At 65.7% G+C, this 16,841-nt stretch overlaps 1 protein-coding gene across 1 annotated transcript; it reads left to right on the forward strand.

The window, feature by feature from the left end:
• The first annotated feature begins 9,633 nt into the window (after positions 1-9,633).
• FSCN2 (fascin actin-bundling protein 2, retinal) lies at positions 9,634-16,322 on the forward strand. The gene is made up of 5 exons (XM_067547798.1): positions 9,634-10,521; positions 14,385-14,541; positions 14,945-15,066; positions 15,351-15,518; positions 15,604-16,322. The coding sequence occupies exons 1-5, from the start codon at positions 9,699-9,701 to the stop codon at positions 15,807-15,809; spliced, it is 1,476 nt and encodes a 491-aa protein (XP_067403899.1). The 5' UTR covers positions 9,634-9,698; the 3' UTR covers positions 15,810-16,322.
• Positions 16,323-16,841: the final 519 nt, after the last annotated feature.

The following is a 16,841-nucleotide window of genomic DNA, read 5'->3' on the forward strand; positions in this document are numbered from 1 at the left end:
TCCAGGTCAGCAGGCCTGACAGTACACCCACTTTGTGCATTTTCTTGCAATTCTTTAGGGGTTGTTTTTATCCCCCTGAAAGAATGAACCGGTGCCAACAGCCCAGCATTCAAGAGTGACCCTACAATAACAGATAACCCGACAATACAATAATCCCACAGAAATAAAGTAGGGTGAACAGCCCCCCCCGCAGCTCGTTTAAGGCCTGGAGCCAGAGGGGGCTCGTGAAGCCTCAGGCCCCAACCAGCGGCCAGGTGGGCACGGCCCCTGCCGAGCCAGAGCGCAAGGGCCGGGCCGCCCCTCAGTCTGCACGGGACACGATCCCAGCAGTTGCACAGGGCCTGCGGCCCGAGTGCCCGGAGCTGGTTGCTGCCGCCCTGCTTCTGCACGCTGCCAGGGGCCTGCGGTGGGGCGCAGAGCGCTTGGGGGTCTGCATGGGGGGAGAAGGGGTTTGAGCAAGGCTGACCCACAGGATTGGGCGGGGGGACCTGCCGGGTGTGAGCTGAATTTGCAAAGGGGAGCATGAGGGGCAGAATCGGGTCCCCCTATCCCATCTCCCCACGGTGTGGCAGGAAGGGCAGAGCCCTAACCCCCCCCAGCCTAGCATGGGCTGGGGTATAGGGGGCAGCTCCCCATGGAGTGGGGTATGGGGGGCAGGCCCTGACCCCCGTGGGGGGGTATGGGGGCAGCTCCCCATGGAGTGGGGTAGGGGGGGCAGGCCCTGACCCCGCCATGGGCTGGGGTATGGCGAAGGCCCCCCAGGTAAAAGGGAACGCGGTGTCCCCCCGAGCCCAGCCGGGAATTCTCCCCCCCCGCCCGGCTGTGTCACTGCCAGCGCAGCGTGACGGGCCCGCCCGCCCCGAAACCCCGCAGCCGGGGGGTGGGGAGGGGGGGCCGCCCCAGGTGGGCCGAGCCCGACTCGCCCAGGTGTCACGCAGGGGAGGGGGCGGGGCGCGCCGTGGCCTGCCCATATTTGGTGCTTTCAGCGCCGCGCCGCGCCTGGGAACCACCCCCACCTGCTGCAGACAAAGCGCCGGGCCGGGCCGGGCCAGATCGGGGCTGATAGGGGCATTCCTGGGGCCGGCGTCACGGCAGCAGCGCTGCAGGCCGGGACCAGCCCCAGCCCCCTATGACTGCGCCTGCGGGGGGTGGAAGGGACCGGGGGGGTGAAGGGGACGTGGGGGGCTCTGGGGCAGGTGGCGAGGAGGGAGGGGCTGTGGGGCGGAGAGGGGCTCAGCAGTGGTTTGGGGGGGACGTTCTTTTTTCTCTCTAGCCGGTTCCCGTTTGGCCCCAGAACATGCCCAGCCCCTGCCCGCAGAGCAGCGTGTGTCTGCCCCGCTTTGGCTGGGGGGCCGTGTTCCTCCGTGGCCCTGCTGGCCCGGGAGCCAATGCCCGGCCCCCAGGGGCACAGACCAGCTGGGACTTTGGGGGAAGGGGGCACCTCGTATTCCTCTCTAGCCATCCCCAGGGACAGGTGGCAGGCCCTGCACCACACCCGGCCCCAGGTAGTCCGGGGGGGCTCGCCCACGCCTGCACCGGCAGCTCTGCGGGCAGGGGCCGCGGGCAGCCCCTGGGTCTGTATTACCAGGGCATCTGAGCCTGCCCACGGCGGCATGGCACCTGTGGCTCAGCCTGGCATGCTTCGTGCCCAGCCCACCCCTCAGAGAAGCCCAGGAAGCTCCCCCGAGCCTGCCTGCTTCTTGCTCTGTCACCCCGTTAAAAGGGCAGGTTCCGAGTTCGGGGGGGGGGTGTTGACCCTCACAAAGCACACAGGGGAAATCAAGCTGCGTTGCTCTTCCATGGAACCCTTCAGCCCCCTGACTGCTCACCCCATCCCCAGGGGGACCCTGGGCCAGTCCTGGGTGTGAGCCAAACCCCACGGTGCCCAGCGGGGTGCTGCGCTGGGCTGGGCTGGGCTGCTCTGGGGCTGATCGCCCCATGGGCGCAGCTGGAGTGTTTGCTGCCCAGCCCACAGCTGCAGCCAGTGGCTCAGCGTGGTTGCATAACTGCTCCTCTGCCCCCGCGTGGAAGGCAGAGCCACTCCTGCACATGACCTTGCCAGCGCTGCTGAGGTGTCCGCCTGCCCACCGCCCCCACCAGGTCGCGGCTATGACGGGCAGTCTCCCCGGGGGCCCCGTGTGGCCCTTCCAAGGCCCTTCCTCCTCCTTTTGATGCACAAGTCCCCTCTGCAGAGGATCAGGTCCCTGACTGAGCAGGGATATCTCCGAGGAGGAGGGGCCAGCCTGCTGGGAGAGAAGGAACCTTAAAGACACATGCTGTACAAACAATGTTTCAGCACTGAGTCATCTGCAGCTTCAGGGCCTATAGCTGGGGTCAGGAAGAAACCCCCCTGGCCTCACATCCACAGCCAAACCACAACAGAAAAAAGGCCCCTGTGTGTCGCCTGCGCAAGGTGCTGTACATTGCATTCCATTGGGCCACAGCAAATTGTCGAGCCCAGCTGCACTATGAGGCTTTTCTGCCTCCCGCTAGGCCACGCCCTCTGGACTGCCCCAGCAGTCACCTGGATTCCCCACTCCCTGGGCTGGACAATTTGCCCTGGCCTAATGGGATGCGACATAATGCCCCCTTGCTTAGGTGACACACGGGGTGTTGTGCTAAGCCTAGACTCAGCAGGCCCCTGCTACTCCCCCGGCACTGCAGCTGAGCAGGGAGTCTGGGGGGGGTTCTGACCCCACCCTGGGTCGCTGCAGCAGAATCATCAGTCAGAATTGTCACAAGCCGGTTTTGGGTGCGTGACGGCCGCCTGCTGCCCCCCACAGACCCGCTGCTCTGGGACAAGTCTGGCACAGGGCTAGGGCCCATTTCTCAAAGGAAGGCTGGAGTGGATTGGGGGAAGGGGACCCCCAGCGCTGCCCTCTCCCGGAGGAAACATTCTGGCAGCCTCCTCCCCTCTCCCCCAGGTGCTGGCAGCTGGGTTTCCCCCCTTGAATAATATTTTTCATCTCTGCAAATGCCACCCAGCAGAAAGTCACGTAGCGTGGGGGGTGGGGGAGCACGACCCAGGCAAGGAAAAGTCCAGCCGCTAAGGGAAGAGCTGGGGTCGGGGATAGCTCCGGTGGGGGTTTCATTGGCAGCAGCTCTCCTCGGGGCTCTTTAAAAGCCATGCCCAGGATACTCGGTCAGTCTGCTCGCCACGCTGCCCGGCTGCAAACCAGGGCTCTGTGTCTCCACCTTTCCCTGTGTTTGCCACACTTTCCTTTCCTCCCTCCCACCTGTGCTAGGCCATGCGGGGCAGGGCAGGGCAAGCCGCGCTTCCTCTGGCCCCCCCCTCTGCCGCTCAGAGCCGAGGAGGCAGGGAGAGACGTGGGGAGAGGTGCAGGCATGCATGCAGGGCATGGCGGGGCGCAGCCTGCACTCTCCACTGGCCCGGAGAAGCCCTCTGGAAGGAGCCGCGTCCTGTTCTCACTCACGCAGGAGGCAGGGTGGCCACCTCGAGGAGGGAAGTTCCCCACGTCAGGCCGTTTCCCTCAGGCGACAGCGAGACGGGTCGGCTGCCAAGCGGTCGGACAGGTGGCCCTGATTTTTTCCAGTAAGACGAACATCTACCAAGTGACGGCCACGTGATTCCTTGTGCCCCAGACAGGGCAGGCCGGGCTGACTCCTGGGCTGGGGCGACACAAGGGAAAGGAGCCCGTGGGATAATCACTGTGGATGTTAAGATGGTTGAAGTCCTTGGGATGGACGAACCGACCTCAGCCTTCCCCCACCCTGGAGCCATCTGTCCCGAACTCGGACGTTCCCAGCCCTGGGGAGATTCAAAAGACTTGTATCAACTTGGTTTTGAAAACCCCCCTGCCCCCAATTTTGGCAAGACGAAGACAAACAAATACATTTGTGCCGGCACCGGGGCCTGGCCTGAGGAAATCAAGGGAGCAGCCCTAGCCCCAACCCCCCACAGCTCTGCCAGTGCACCTGAACCCTGACCTGGCTGAACCGGGCTAGGCCAGGCTGTGTCTGCCAATCCTAGGGGGGCAGTTTGGTCTGGGGCTAGGGGAGGTTGTCTGGCTCATTTCACCTGTGACCCAAGTCAGATTTGCACCCAGTGCTGTGGAGGCTACATCAAAATCCCTGCTCCAAGGCTCCCTGTCCATCATCTCAGCACCCCCAGATCCGCCCTTAGCCCTGGGGAATAGACAGGGAGAGATCAGTGGGTAGCATGGACGGAAATACACTGATTTCCTGTCTGGGCGGCTTGAGTCCCACCACGCAATTAGCCCGGTGCCTTGATCTTTTGTCTGCCCCCTGGAAGAAGCGTCAGACAGTAACAGGGCGCTTGAGCCGCCGAGTTCCTCTGGCCCGCGGCACTGTGCAGCTGGGAAGCTTCTCTCCAGACCACGCCACGGGTGCGCTCAGAACCAGGACTTCCAGACACGCTTCAGACGACGGCGCCCCTTGCAAATGCCTCGTTCAGCCTGGTGCTGCCACAGGCCCCGCAACCCCCCGTCACATCAGTGGAGTTTTGCCAGTAGATCGATAACCCTGGCGAGAGCCCAAACACCGGCAAATGCAGCCCAGCTGTGCCCGTCCCCCCCAACGCTGCCGATGCCCCTCCTGCCTGAGGACTGGAGACAGCCTGGAGTTTCTCTCCTTTGCTCTAGGCACCAATCACGCAGCCAAAACGGGGCCCTCACTTAGGCCAACGCTCAGGGACGTAAGTGGAGTCACTCCTGATTCACCCCCAGAAGAGACCAGGTCCCCACTGGCTGGGTTTGACTGAGGAAAGAGCAGACAGAAGTGACGTCTGACCTGCCCGGGACGCTGGCCCAGCTGCTCTGAGAAGCGTTAGCCCCCCACCTCCCCGGGAGGGCGGGGTGTGCTGACCTAGGCAGGGTTAACACTCTCTCCTGGGGTCGATCTTTATTCGGGACCCAGAAGCCACACAGCCAATAAGGAGAGAAGCTCCAGGCCTCATCCTGAGTGGGGCCGAGCTCCCCAGAGCTGCAGGCGCTCAGCACCCCTCCCGACCAAGCCGTGTCCCCAGCAGAGAAGACCGGCCCTCTCCCCCTTTGCAGGGACCCTTGGCAGCGCAGGCACCCCAAGGGCTGGCCATACAGCAGATGACCCCAGCGGCTGGTCATTTTCTAGACGCCCCAGTGCCCGCAGCCCACACCCATCAGCCAAGCCACGGGGGCTGGCAGAATGACTTCCCCAGCGCTTGAGTCTCCCTGTGCCCCCCCCGGCTGGGCTCGGGGGAGCTCTCGCCAGCTGGGCCTGCAGCCCCCACTCCCCATTGCCTCACGCAAAGCGCACGCGGGAGCAAAGAGAACAGAGGATTCTGGGCTGGCTTCACACTGCCTTCGCCCAGGTACAGACAGCTCCCCAGAGGCGATGGGATTCTCGGTGACCCCCCCAGACAGCATCCTCCCGTGCACCCCGCTCACCTCGCCTCTCCCCTGGATAGCTCTGTGTGCACAGAGCCTGGGGCCGGGACGCTGTAGTTTCTTGTGGAAGCCACCAGGTGGGTGCATGGGTTGACTCAGCGCAGCCTGGCGCCCGCAGCCGCTGTCCTGGCAGCCTCACCCCTGCTGCCGCGCCAGCCGCGGGCGTTTGCAACTCTTGCTGCATCTCCGCTGCCTGACCTCCAGTGATCCGAGCCCAGCTCGGAGGAGGGCAGCAGGCCAGGGCAAAGGGGAACACGGCAGGATTACAGGGAAGAGCAGCGCGGGCGGGGAATGACCCTTTCTCCAGCCGGGCTCTCACCAACCAGTGACGTGGGATGAGTTGCTCGGTTCCCAGCTTGCCTCTGAAATTGGGCTGGGGGGCGTGGTTTGTCTCATGCTCTCTGGCCTGGGAGGTTTCAATAATTTACATAGGCAGGGGACCCAGAGTGCTTTGTAGAGCATTATCTCAGGAGTCACTTCTCCTGTCACCGGAATGCAGCCACCTCTGGGGTCGGTCTTTAACACCCCTTTAACAGCAACACAGCACACCAGGTTAGGACAGGACGGAGCTGACACTGCAGGGGCAGTTTAGACCCCTCCACTGTAGGCTGCCTGTCAGTGCGATTAATTAAGAGGTGGGAGAGGAATTTTGTAAAGGGAAAACCCGCTCCGATTCCTCTCGCGAGTGGGGCTCCGAGATGCACCTCGCTTGCCGTCCTCCCAGTGGGCAGGTGGCGGAGACGTCTCCACCCACTAACGATCCTTGGGAGGCGCCCAGTGGGTGGCAGGAGGGGAGCGGGCATCTGTGAGGGATATGGTAAAGTGCCCGCCCATGCGTGTGCCCCACACACACAATCTGCTTTCCCAGCTGCCAGGGACGGCACCAGCTTGCTTTTGTCTGTGGCTCTGCGTCCCAAGGGGCAGATTCCACCCTCAGCGCCGTCCCACCCACCCCGCGGGTTCCAGGCGCCGAATTTGCCCCACGATCTTTTAGCTTCTCCAAGCCCAACAGAAACCCTCGCCATTGCTTATTCCCTCCCCCCAGGTAACCCGCCGGGGGGGTGGGGGGGTCGGGCAGTGGGGAGGGGGCTGCCGCGCTCTGGCGTGTTTCTGCGGAGGGCAGCAATGGGCCCTGTGAAACACTGGCGCGGCTGCGCTCCAGACGGAAAGCCGACCTGCCCGCCGTGTCTGCCTTACAGCGCTGCCTCCGCGCCAGCGGGCGTGACGAGCCGCGGTGACACTAACCCGCGGCCGTGCGGCTCAGGTAACGGGCCCCTGGCTTCAGGCGGCTGTAAGCGGAACCGCCGAAGAAAGCGAGAGCTCGAGCATGAAAAAATTATTAGGCAACCAATCCCCTGGACCTATTTTCAGGAACAATGGCTGCCTCTTGGGCCCGCTGCAACCTGAGCCCCCCGGCAGTGAGCGGCCGCCTGGGCAATCAGAGCCTGCGGCAGTGAAACCGCGAACCCAGCTGGAATACCGTGTACCGCGAAGGAAGGAATCGGCCCGGCCTGCCATTGCGGATCAGCAGCTTCGTTCCTGGTGCTGGAGGCCCCCCCGGCCAGGATCAGGGCCCCTTGCGCTTGGTGCGGCACAAACGCACGGTAATAGACAGGTCCCGCCCCCCAGGAGCTTACAGCGAAACAGCAATGGGTGGGAGGGGAAACTGAGGTACGGAACAGCACAGTGACTTGCCCGAGGTCACCCAGCAGCTCGGTGTCAGAGCCGGCAGTAGAACCCAGCTTGCCGGAGTCCCAGCCCAGCACCCTGGCTGCTAACCCCCTGACTGCTCACCCTGCCCAGCCTGGGCACCAGGGCAAGGCCAGGAGCTCCAGTGTGGCTGGGCCCTTGCACCGGCTCCAGCCCCAAATGGCAAGTGGAGGGGCGGCCTTGTGGGAGCGATGCACCTCACGCTCTGTGCCAGGAGGTGCCGTGCGCCGGGGGGTTCCAGCCAGAAGGGAAGCAGGAAATCCGAGGAGGAGCCGATCCTACCTGGAGGGGGGAGTGCACAGACACTTTAGGTGGTTGATCATCACCCCTTTCCAGAGGGCAGCGACGCTCTTGATTTAAGCCTCACAGAACCAGCCAGAGACGGCTTAGAATCATCACCCCCCTTCTATAGATGGGGAAACTGAGGTACTTGCCTAAAACCACACAGCAAGTCAGTAGCAGAGGCAGAACTAGAACCCAGAGCCCACTGCACTTAGCCGAGTGCTTTAACCACTAGGGAATGCTTCCAAACCTCTGGGTGCTCATGGAACTCGCAACGTTTATGCTGAGCACCCGCCCTGAGCCCCCCCTTCCAGCTGCAGGGTGCTGTCTCCCCTCCCAGTGCCAGGGAACCCACGCACGACGGGCCGATGCACACGAGGGTAATCCCAGCTGTCCTGGCTGGCAGCCGGGAGGGTAGAATCGGCCCAGCATGCTCCTAAAGACCCAGGCCCTGGCGGGGCCCCGCAGCCGGAGTAGAGATCAGCTTGAGTCCCGGCGTTATGGTTTCCACAGGGAAAGGATTTACGTTTTGAAGAGACTTCCTTTTCAGCCGTAGAAATCCAGCTCCTGGAGTGGGAGACCCTCCGGCCGCCTGGAGAGCCAGAAAGCGGGGACGCGGCCTGGGCCAGTTGGCCCTGACTCTCAGGATTTTGGGTCACTCCAATGACTACTGCACAGTTTGGAGAGTGACTTAGCCCCCCCCCCCCCCCCTCGCCCCCGAGACCCCCAGCAAAGCGTGAGCACTCCCAGCACACACCCTGCGAGCCAGCCGGCCGACGGGCTCCAGCCAGACCAGGGAAGAGCAGCGTGGGTGGCCCTGATGGGTGGCTACCAGCGTCACATGGGCATTGTCAGCTTCTGGACTGGGAGGGGGTTTCCTACCCACGTGGGGCTCGGCCCCCCTGTTGTCTGTCTCCCCCTGCATTTATTCCAGATCCCTCTCATTGCATCTTCTCCACCATACCCCCAGGCCGAGGGCAGAGAGCCTGGCCAGCACATAAGGGGTGCATACAATAGCTGTTCTCATCCCAGTGGGCTCAGCTCAGCTGAGGTCACAAGTGAGATGAGTTTGCAGGGACGGCTGGACACGTCACAGATTGTTGTGACTGGCAGCACACATGGGAGGGCAGGGGGCTTTAGGGCAGGATTGGTGGCTCTCAGCCCCGTTAGCCCAGAGACTCCTGCCACCCTGGCTGGGACATGGGAATAGGTTTCTGAGCCCGATGAGCAGGGGGCACAGGCTGGCATGAAATGTGGGCTCCAGGCTGGGTGTGACTGTCTCCCAGGGGTTCCATCTGCATTTAACCAAGCGCAGCTCTTTGTGGGGCTCTTCCCCCGCCCGGGAAAGCCATCGTGCTCGTCACGCAGCCGGCTCCTTCCATAGGGCTGCCCGGGCTGGGGCAGGATTTGGAGCAGCGGGGGCTGCAGGACAGATGGAGGCCAGAGGCCCAAAGAGGGATAAAAGCTTTAAACTGATAAAAAGCCCTGGCTAATTGCTAAGGCGCTTAGCGGCTGGGCCAAGGAGGCAGCGTGCGGCTGGAGGTGACCTCCTGCCGAATCAGAGACGCGCGTAACCCTAGCCGGGTGCCCACGGGAAGGTTACGCGGCCCCGGTGGGGGGCGGATCGGGTTGCGGCCCAAGTTTTCCACCAGAGAGTCCGTGGCGGGAAGGAAGGAGGCAGAACCCGCCGCAAGGGAAAGAGCTCCCGGGGCGCCGAGGGGGCCAGGGACGCAGACGCCAGCCCCAGCGCCCGCGCCAGCCTGAGTGGAACGGAGAACGGCCTGGGGAGGCCAGCGCAGCGGAGCTGAATGCCGGAGAAGAGGCTCCATCAAAGGCTCATTGTCTCACGCCTCAACCCCCTCGCTTTGTGACTTACGTGAAAGCCCCACTATTGGTTACCAAGGGCTCAGAGCCCATTGAAATCTGGGCGAGTTTGTAATCCTAGCTGGGCCTAATTAACCAAGGCTGCAGCGTCTCCCCTAAGCCTGCCCATTTCCTGATCCGCACCCCGTGGCATGCCGGAGCGGGAGAGGTCGGCCTGAGCGGCCGTGCAGGGGGGACAGCCGTCCAAAAGAGATTGGCATTACAGGCTGCAGATTACATGAAGGCAAGCGAGGCTGCGCCAGGCGGAGGGGGACCAGTGCGGCGTGGACTGACTCACCAGGTTACTTTGCTTTAATCCAGATCTCGCTGGGGCCGGCTGTGAGCGGCGCCTGCCCGGAGCGTCTGAGCGAGTCAAGAAAGGCTGGGGAACCCGCGCCTCGCGCCCCAGTGCCCGGGGACGAGCCCCTCAGACAGAAGATGCCAACCAATGGGATCCATCAGGTCTTGAAGATCCAGTTCGGCTTGATCAACTGCCAGAACCGCTACCTGACGGCCGAGAGCTTTGGCTACAAGGTGAATGCCTCGGCACCCAGCCTGAAGAGGAAGCAGATATGGACCCTGGAGCAGGACGAGGGCGACAGCTCCGTGGTCTTCCTGAGAAGCCACCTGGGCAGGTACCTGGCCTCGGACCAAGATGGGAAGATGGCGTGTGAAGCCGAGACGCCGGGCAGAGACGGGCGCTTCACCATCGTCGCCCAGTCGGACGGGCGCTGGGCGCTGCAGTCGGAGCCCTACAAGCGCTTCTTCGGGGGCGCGGAAGACAGGCTGTCCTGCTTCGCTCAGGCCGTCACCGAGGTCGAGCTGTGGACTGTCCACCTGGCCATCCACCCCCAGGCCAACCTGCTGAGCGTCAGCCGGAGACGGTACGCGCACCTGAGCGCCCTGGAGGACGAGCTCTCCGCCGACAGCAACATCCCCTGGGGCGTGGACGCCCTCATCACCCTCACCTTCCAGAACCAGAAGTACTGCCTGCGGGCCTGCGACAACCGCTACCTGCGCAACGACGGGGCCCTGGTGGAGGAGCCGGGTCCGCGCACGGGCTACACACTGGAGTTCAAGGCCGGAAAGCTGGCCTTCAAGGACTGCGATGGGAAGTACCTGGCGCCCCTGGGGCCCACGGGCACCCTGAAAGCAGGGAGAAGCTCCAAGCCGGGCAAGGACGAACTCTTTGATCTGGAGGAGAGTCACCCGCAAGTGGTTTTCAAGGCGTCCAATGGCCGATACGTCTCCATCCGCCAAGGTACGTGGCCTCCCCTTTGCTCTCTTCCTACGGGAGCTCTCCCTGGGGGGGTGGGGTCACCAGCAGTGTGCTTTCTGGTGTCTATGGGGGGGGAGAGGGCGCCCCTGCCCCCATGCACCTTAGCGGCTAGAACCAGGGGATGCCACTCCCGGGGGCGCTGCCCTGCCTGGCCTGGAGGGACCCACTGGGGACCCCTTGCTCCTCTGGCCTTGTGCATTGGCAGGGGGCAGTCGTGCAGCTCTGGGGCTGCCTGGTCAAGGCTCTCCTGGCTCCATCCCCCCCTCAGTCCCTGTTCCCACCCTCCTCCCGTCCACGCTGGCATTTAAAGTGGGTCCCAGTGCATTCCCCAGTCCTTCCCAGGCTCCCTCGCTGGGATAAGGGAGTTGGGGGGGGCATCATGCCCCACTCCAAAGGGGGCTCCGGCTGTCAGATGCCCTCAGACTGGTGGCCTCTCCTCATTCCTGCCACACCGCAGCTCCCCCCCCAGGGATCAGATTCCCAGGTAGCCTCTCTGGGGGCATGGTTTGGGGGGGCATGGGTGTAGTTTGGGGGAGCTATGGGGACTGCAAGCCTCAGGTAGGCATGGAATTTGCCCCCCCCCCCCATGCCCGACCCTGTCGGCCAGACTGGAGCTGCCCCCCAATATAAAGATCAAACTATGCCCGTGGGGGAGGGGGTCTGACACTTGCCCTTTGTCCAGCTGCACGCTCTGGCTCCGGCTGCCTTCTGCCCACGGGGGGCGGGTGAACCGTGGCACCGGCGCCCGCACTGTCTTTGCTTGCTGGGCCTCCCGCCCGCACCTGTGCAATGTGGCGTCCCTTCTCTTCCCAGCCGGTCCTTTGGCCTGGCACCCATCACGCCCTCCAGCCAATCCCTCCCTCCACGCTCCGGCCCAGCCAGGAGCACGGGCGGGCCCGCAGGGCGTGTACAACCCCCAGCGCTGCCTGTCAGGATCCCAGCAGTGACCCTCCTGCCTGGCCCAGAGTCCACCTCCGCTCGCGGTCTCTCTCCAGCCCGGTTTTCCATCAGGCGGCAGAGCCAGGCCCTGACCCCCTCACTCACGTGGCCTGGTGCAAAGCGTGGTTTTCAGGGGCATGGCAGCGGGGTGTGCTGGAGATCACATCCCCCAAGTCGTTCCTTTCCCCCCTCCCTGCCCTGCTGGGACGGCCCTGCTTGCCGTGCGGAGCTGGAGCCCCCGTGGCCCTGCCCGCGGTGCCGGCTGCCCGGCGTGAACGTGGGTTGAGCTCACCTAAGCTGGCGCTGGCTGGAGGCCACCGCAGACCTTTCGCCGCTGTGCCGCCCAAGGTCCTGCAGACGGGCACTTCGTGGCCAAACCCAGCTGGGGCTTCTCTCTCGAGGGGGAGCTGGAAAGGAGGCGAGGCTGCGCTGGATCCATTGGCACCGCGCGTGCAGCGCAGCCCAGGAGATGGCTCCTGGAAGCAAATGTGTCTTGGTTAGGAAGCTAGCAAATCAGAAACAATTCCAGCCGCGCCCCTGGAAAAGCAACCCAGGGTGCGCAGCCCAGTGCTAAAGCAGCCCTACAATAACAAACCAGCCTGCACAGCCCCCAGGCTGGTGTGCAACCCTACAATAACAAACCAGCTGCCCCTGGGGCTCACTGAGGCCTCTCAGGCTGGGCCCAGCAGCTCCCGGGGCCGGGTGGCTCTGAGATCCCAGAGGCTGTCCCCCCGCCCTGAAGCGAGAGAGGGTCCTGGGGCAGCTCCCGTTCCCAGGACATGTGGCGCTGGCTCCCGCCCTGGCTCCTGCGCTGGATGCGGAGGGACTCGTGTGGGGGGGAAGAGGACTCCTGGGGTCTCTGGGCTAACACCCCCCCCACTGGGCTATCGCGGCGGGATGGCGTTAGGGGCCTTTGGGGCGCCTGACTGGGACTGACCCCAGCCTGGCCTCCTGCGGCCGGCCCCGCAGCAATGGGGGGTGGAGCTGAGCATCGGCCCCCCCTTTTCCCTGCCAGTGGGGAGCAGGGCCTTCCGTGGGGCCGGGCGGAGGGGCTCAGAGCGTGTGTGTCCGGGACATGGGACAGGGTAGGGGCAGGGTGTGGGGCCCGGCTGGGGGACGTGCCGCACAAGGGCGCTCGGAGGAGGGGAATCACCCACAGTGGGCGGCCATGCCCAACTGGGGGGCTGCCCCTCCAGCCCCATCCGCCTTGCCAGGGGACTCCAGCGAAGGAGCCCTGGGGGGAGGGGGGGCACCCCAGAGCCTCCCCTTCCCCCCCCCCCGGTGACTCAGCCGGGGCCATATGGGAGCGATGCCGGGAACAGGTGGCCGCGGCGCGTCGCTCGCTGCTCCATTGCCATAGCAACCCGGCCCCGCGTGCAACAAGGCCTCAGGGGTGTGCGGCGAGCGTGCGCGCGTGTGTGTGCAAAGGGGGCTGTGTGCACATGGGTACGGGGGCGGGGGGTGCACACCCGGGTGTCTGGGCTGCGCATCCCACCTGACAGCATTGCACGCCATGGCCCAGGTGGCCCAGAGGGGCTGGCTGCTCCCACGGGGAGCTGGCCGGAGCCCTGCCCCATGGCCCAGCTCTCCCATGGGGGGACCCAAGGGGGCTGTGTGCAGCCCCCGGGGCGCGTGGCCGGTGCGCCCACTTCCCCAGGGCTGGCGTGGCCTAGCACGGCCCTTCCAGCGCCGCGTCCCAGCGCCAGGGCTCGGAGCCGCCGGAGGCGCCTGGGGCACTCTGCTCCCCACAGGAGGGGCCCATGGCGCACGCACCACAGGGCACCCCCGGCCCCTGCGACAGCTGGCATGGGGGGCTGAGAGGAGGGCACCGGGGGGGGGAGGCAGTGCCCCTGTCAAAGAGCCGCGGCCCCCTCCTGCCAGCCGCGCTGCACGGCCCGGCGGTGCCGTCGGGCCTGGGACGGAAAGCAGGTGCTTCCGGGCACCCCGCCAAACTGCTGGCTCTGGTGAGGGGCGCAGCGATTGCTCCGGGCGGAGCAGCCGGTGCTCTGCGTCCTGGCCTCACCCCTAGAAACGGACCCCAGCGCGCCCCGGGCCCCAGCGGCTAGCCCCTGTGCGCACTACGAGCCGCGTCTCCCCGTGGGAACAGCACACACACACACACACCCTGGCCGTGGCCGGCTGAGCCGGCGCCTCGGCGCTCTCCGGGGCAGGGGCGCTGGCTCCGATGGGCGCTCCGTGGCGTGTCCGTGGTTCGGGACAGCGAGGGGTGGGGGGCTGCCCCACGCAGCCGGCGAGCTCACAGCGCGGCTGCGCGCGTCCCTAGCGGCTTATGTGGGGGTGACGCTGCTGGCTGAGTTATAAATAGGGGGGGTTGCGTTTCTGACGGGCTAAGCAGATGGAAACAACAGCAATCAGGTTAACGAGCCCAATTAGAGCGATTGTTTGGGAGGATTTGCTGGGCGGGGGGGTCAGCGCTGATGGGGGGGGGCGAGCAGGGTTTGTGACAAAGGCAATTAGGGCTGCAGGGCCTGCACGGTCACTCATGCTGTGCTCGCCTGGCTGCGAACCCTGGCAGCAGCTGGCTGGCGGCACTGCTCCTGGCGGTTGCTATGCAGGGGTGCCGTGGGTGCTGCCCAGTGCCCCTCTGGCCTGACCGGCCCCGCCACGCCAGACTGAGCCAGGCGAAAAGGGGCCAGGCCCCCGGAGCAGCGGGATAAACGGGCAGCCCCCAACCCGGCAGGGGATGGGACAAAAAGCCACATTCTTCATGAATCCGACCGGCTGCCCCACCGAGCCCAGCTGGGGGCTTCTCCCCCCAGCTCTGGTGGTGCCCCTAAATCCCAGCCCTGGGTTTGCTGGCCCTGAGCGCCCATCAGGGACTGGGAGCCCTCCCTGCCCACAGGCCAGCCTCACCCCGTGCCACACAGCCGCCTTGTTCCCTGCAGGTGTCAACGTCTCGGCCAACCAGGACGAGGAGCTGACCCACGAGACCTTCCAGATGCAAATTGACAGAGAGACCAAGAAGTGCATCTTCCACTCCAACGCGGGCAGCTCCTGGACCCTGGTGTCCCACGGGGGCATCCAGGTCACTGCTGCCAGCGCGTGAGTATGAGCGTCCTCCCGCTTGCTCCCCGCGCACCCTCGGCCACAGGCCCAGGTCCTGGAACCACAGCAAGGGCCCTGTGCCAGCAGCCAGGGCATTGGGGAGAAGGGGGGCAGCAGGACAAGGGGAAAATCAGGCTTTGGGCCGGCCCTAGGGGGGCTGAGTGGCAGGGGAGCTGGAATTGGGGTGCAAAACTCACTGGGTCTCTCTGGCCGCTGGGACACTGTGCTGGGGGCAGGCGCTGGCATCTCCTGGCTGGCACCTGCTTGGGCCAGTCTGCTGGGCCTGCCAGGCACCGAGCACCAAGGCAGGTCAGCGGCTGCAGGTCCCCCGTGCGGAGGGGCCCCCTGCCCCAGCCGGCCAGAACCCTTCTCTGATGCGGGCTGTCTCGCTTGCCCCCAGGGCTGCCAGCACCATGTTTGACATCGAGTGGCGTGGCCGGCGGGTGGCCCTCAAGGCCAGCAACAGCAAGTACATCTGCGCCAAGAAGAATGGGCAGCTGGCCGCGGTGAGCGAGTCCGTTGGTAAGTCCGGCCCCGGCCGTGGGGTAGCAGGAGACCGGGTTTCTGGGGGATGGCAGGGGAGATGGCGTTTGAAGACATGACCCCTGCCCCGTGCCAGTCAGCTCCAGGCGCTGCTCCCCCAGCGGATGGTGCCATCCCCCCGGCAGGGCTACTGAGGCGAGCAGGGGGAGGCCTGATGCCCAGGCCCCCGCAGAGGGGGTGACTGTGCCCACCTCACTTGCTGGGGCACCGCTGGGCAGGGCTGCCCCACGAGCTGCCGCCCACCGCCCTGCTGCGCTCCCCAGGGGAAGACGAGGAGTTCGTGCTCAAGCTGATCAACCGGCCCATCCTGGTGCTGCGGGGCGACCACGGCTTCGTGTGCTGCCACCGCGGCTCCAACCTGCTGGACGCCAACCGCGCCGCCTACGACGTCTTCCAGCTGCTCTTCAGCGACGGGGCCTACCACATCCGGGGTGAGTGCTGGACTGGGCTGGACTGGGCCGGGGAGGGGCCCTGGTGGGGCCCTGCCCTCATCCGCCCCCTCCGCTCTCTCCACAGGGCTGGGCGGCAAGTTCTGGTACGTCGCCGGCTCCGGCGCCGTCTGCAGCGACGGCGAGACGTCCGAGGATTTCTTCTTTGAGTTCCGGGAGCGCGGCCGCGTGGCCATCCGCGGGAAGAACGGCAAATACCTGCGCGGGGACCCGGCCGGCACCCTGCGTGCCGACGCCGACTCCCTCCACCGCGCCACGCTCTGGGAGTACTGAGCCCCCCGCCCCGCTAACCCGTAGCTAAGCCGGCTCGGCACGCAGGGCCGGGGGGAGGCAGGCTGGAGTGTGGCCCGCGGGGGCGATTACAGCCACCCTTCGGGCCGCTCACCTGCTCTGGGACCAAGGACTGATGCACGCTGGGGCTCCCTGGGCAGCCATGCTGGGGGTGGGTGGGCCAGGCGCCGGGCTGGCAGGCGAGGGCAGGGTGCAGGCAGGGATATGCTGACGCCCTCCGGAACCCGGTTAGTGCCGCCCGTGTGCCTCCCCCGCATTCCCCGGCCCTCCTCGCTGAGCTCATTAAAATCCGGTTGAGTTGCACGCCGGGGACGGGCGCTCGTCTTTCTGCTCCAGCAGCATCCCGGCAGGCCCCTGGCCCCGGGCCCCACATAGCACCGCCGGGCTGGGGGTTTGGGAAGGGATGGTGAGCTGGCAATGGAGCTGCCTGCCCCTCTCTCAGCCCCTCCCTGCCAGGAGCCCTCCCTCCCCTGCTCGGCCTCCCGTGCCCCCCTGCTCCCGGCCCCCTCCCCGGCCCCTGCTCCCCCAGGCCCTGAGCAGCTGATTCTGCTTCCCTAGAGCACATTGGCCAGCCCTGCCTGGAGGCTGGGGGAGGAGGCTGCGAGGAGGGGGAGGATGGGGGAAAGGGTGGGGGGGCTGGAGGGCGGGGGTTGTGGAGTGGACAGGGGCCTGACGCTGCATCCCTCCTGTCAGTTCCCCAGGCGATGCCCTGGGGCGGCCCGTGGCCTGGGGCAGGGACCTGGAGCAAACGTCCTGCAGCGGGAGAGCAGAGCCCGGGCGTGGAACGGCCCCAGCCCCTGGGTGCAGGCAGCTGGCGTCTCCCTGGCGCTGCAGCGGTGCCCCGGGGGCAGCTCTGCCGTGGCATGTGGGCAAGGCCCAGTTAGCCCCGCCCGAGGAATCCCAGCTATGCAGAGGGGGCGCCGGGAGCTGTACCAGGCGCATCCTGCTGCTGTGGGCGAATCCGCCCCACCCGCAACCAGGGCCGCCTGCACTCCCAGCCCGGGGCCAAGAACG

Source organism: Emydura macquarii, unplaced genomic scaffold (assembly GCF_026122565.2).
Source record: "Emydura macquarii macquarii isolate MOO-44397 ecotype Brisbane River unplaced genomic scaffold, CSIRO-AGI_Emac_v2 contig_1230, whole genome shotgun sequence".
Taxonomy (NCBI): domain Eukaryota; kingdom Metazoa; phylum Chordata; order Testudines; family Chelidae; genus Emydura; species Emydura macquarii.

Coding starts and splice junctions, on each gene's coding strand:
- FSCN2 (XM_067547798.1), top strand. CDS start 9,699: ATGCCAACCAATGGGATCCATCAGGTCTTGAAGATCCAGTTCGGCTTG. Junction 14,542..14,944: donor CAGGTCACTGCTGCCAGCGC/GTGAGTATGAGC, acceptor GCTTGCCCCCAG/GGCTGCCAGCACCATGTTTG. Junction 15,067..15,350: donor CGCGGTGAGCGAGTCCGTTG/GTAAGTCCGGCC, acceptor TGCGCTCCCCAG/GGGAAGACGAGGAGTTCGTG.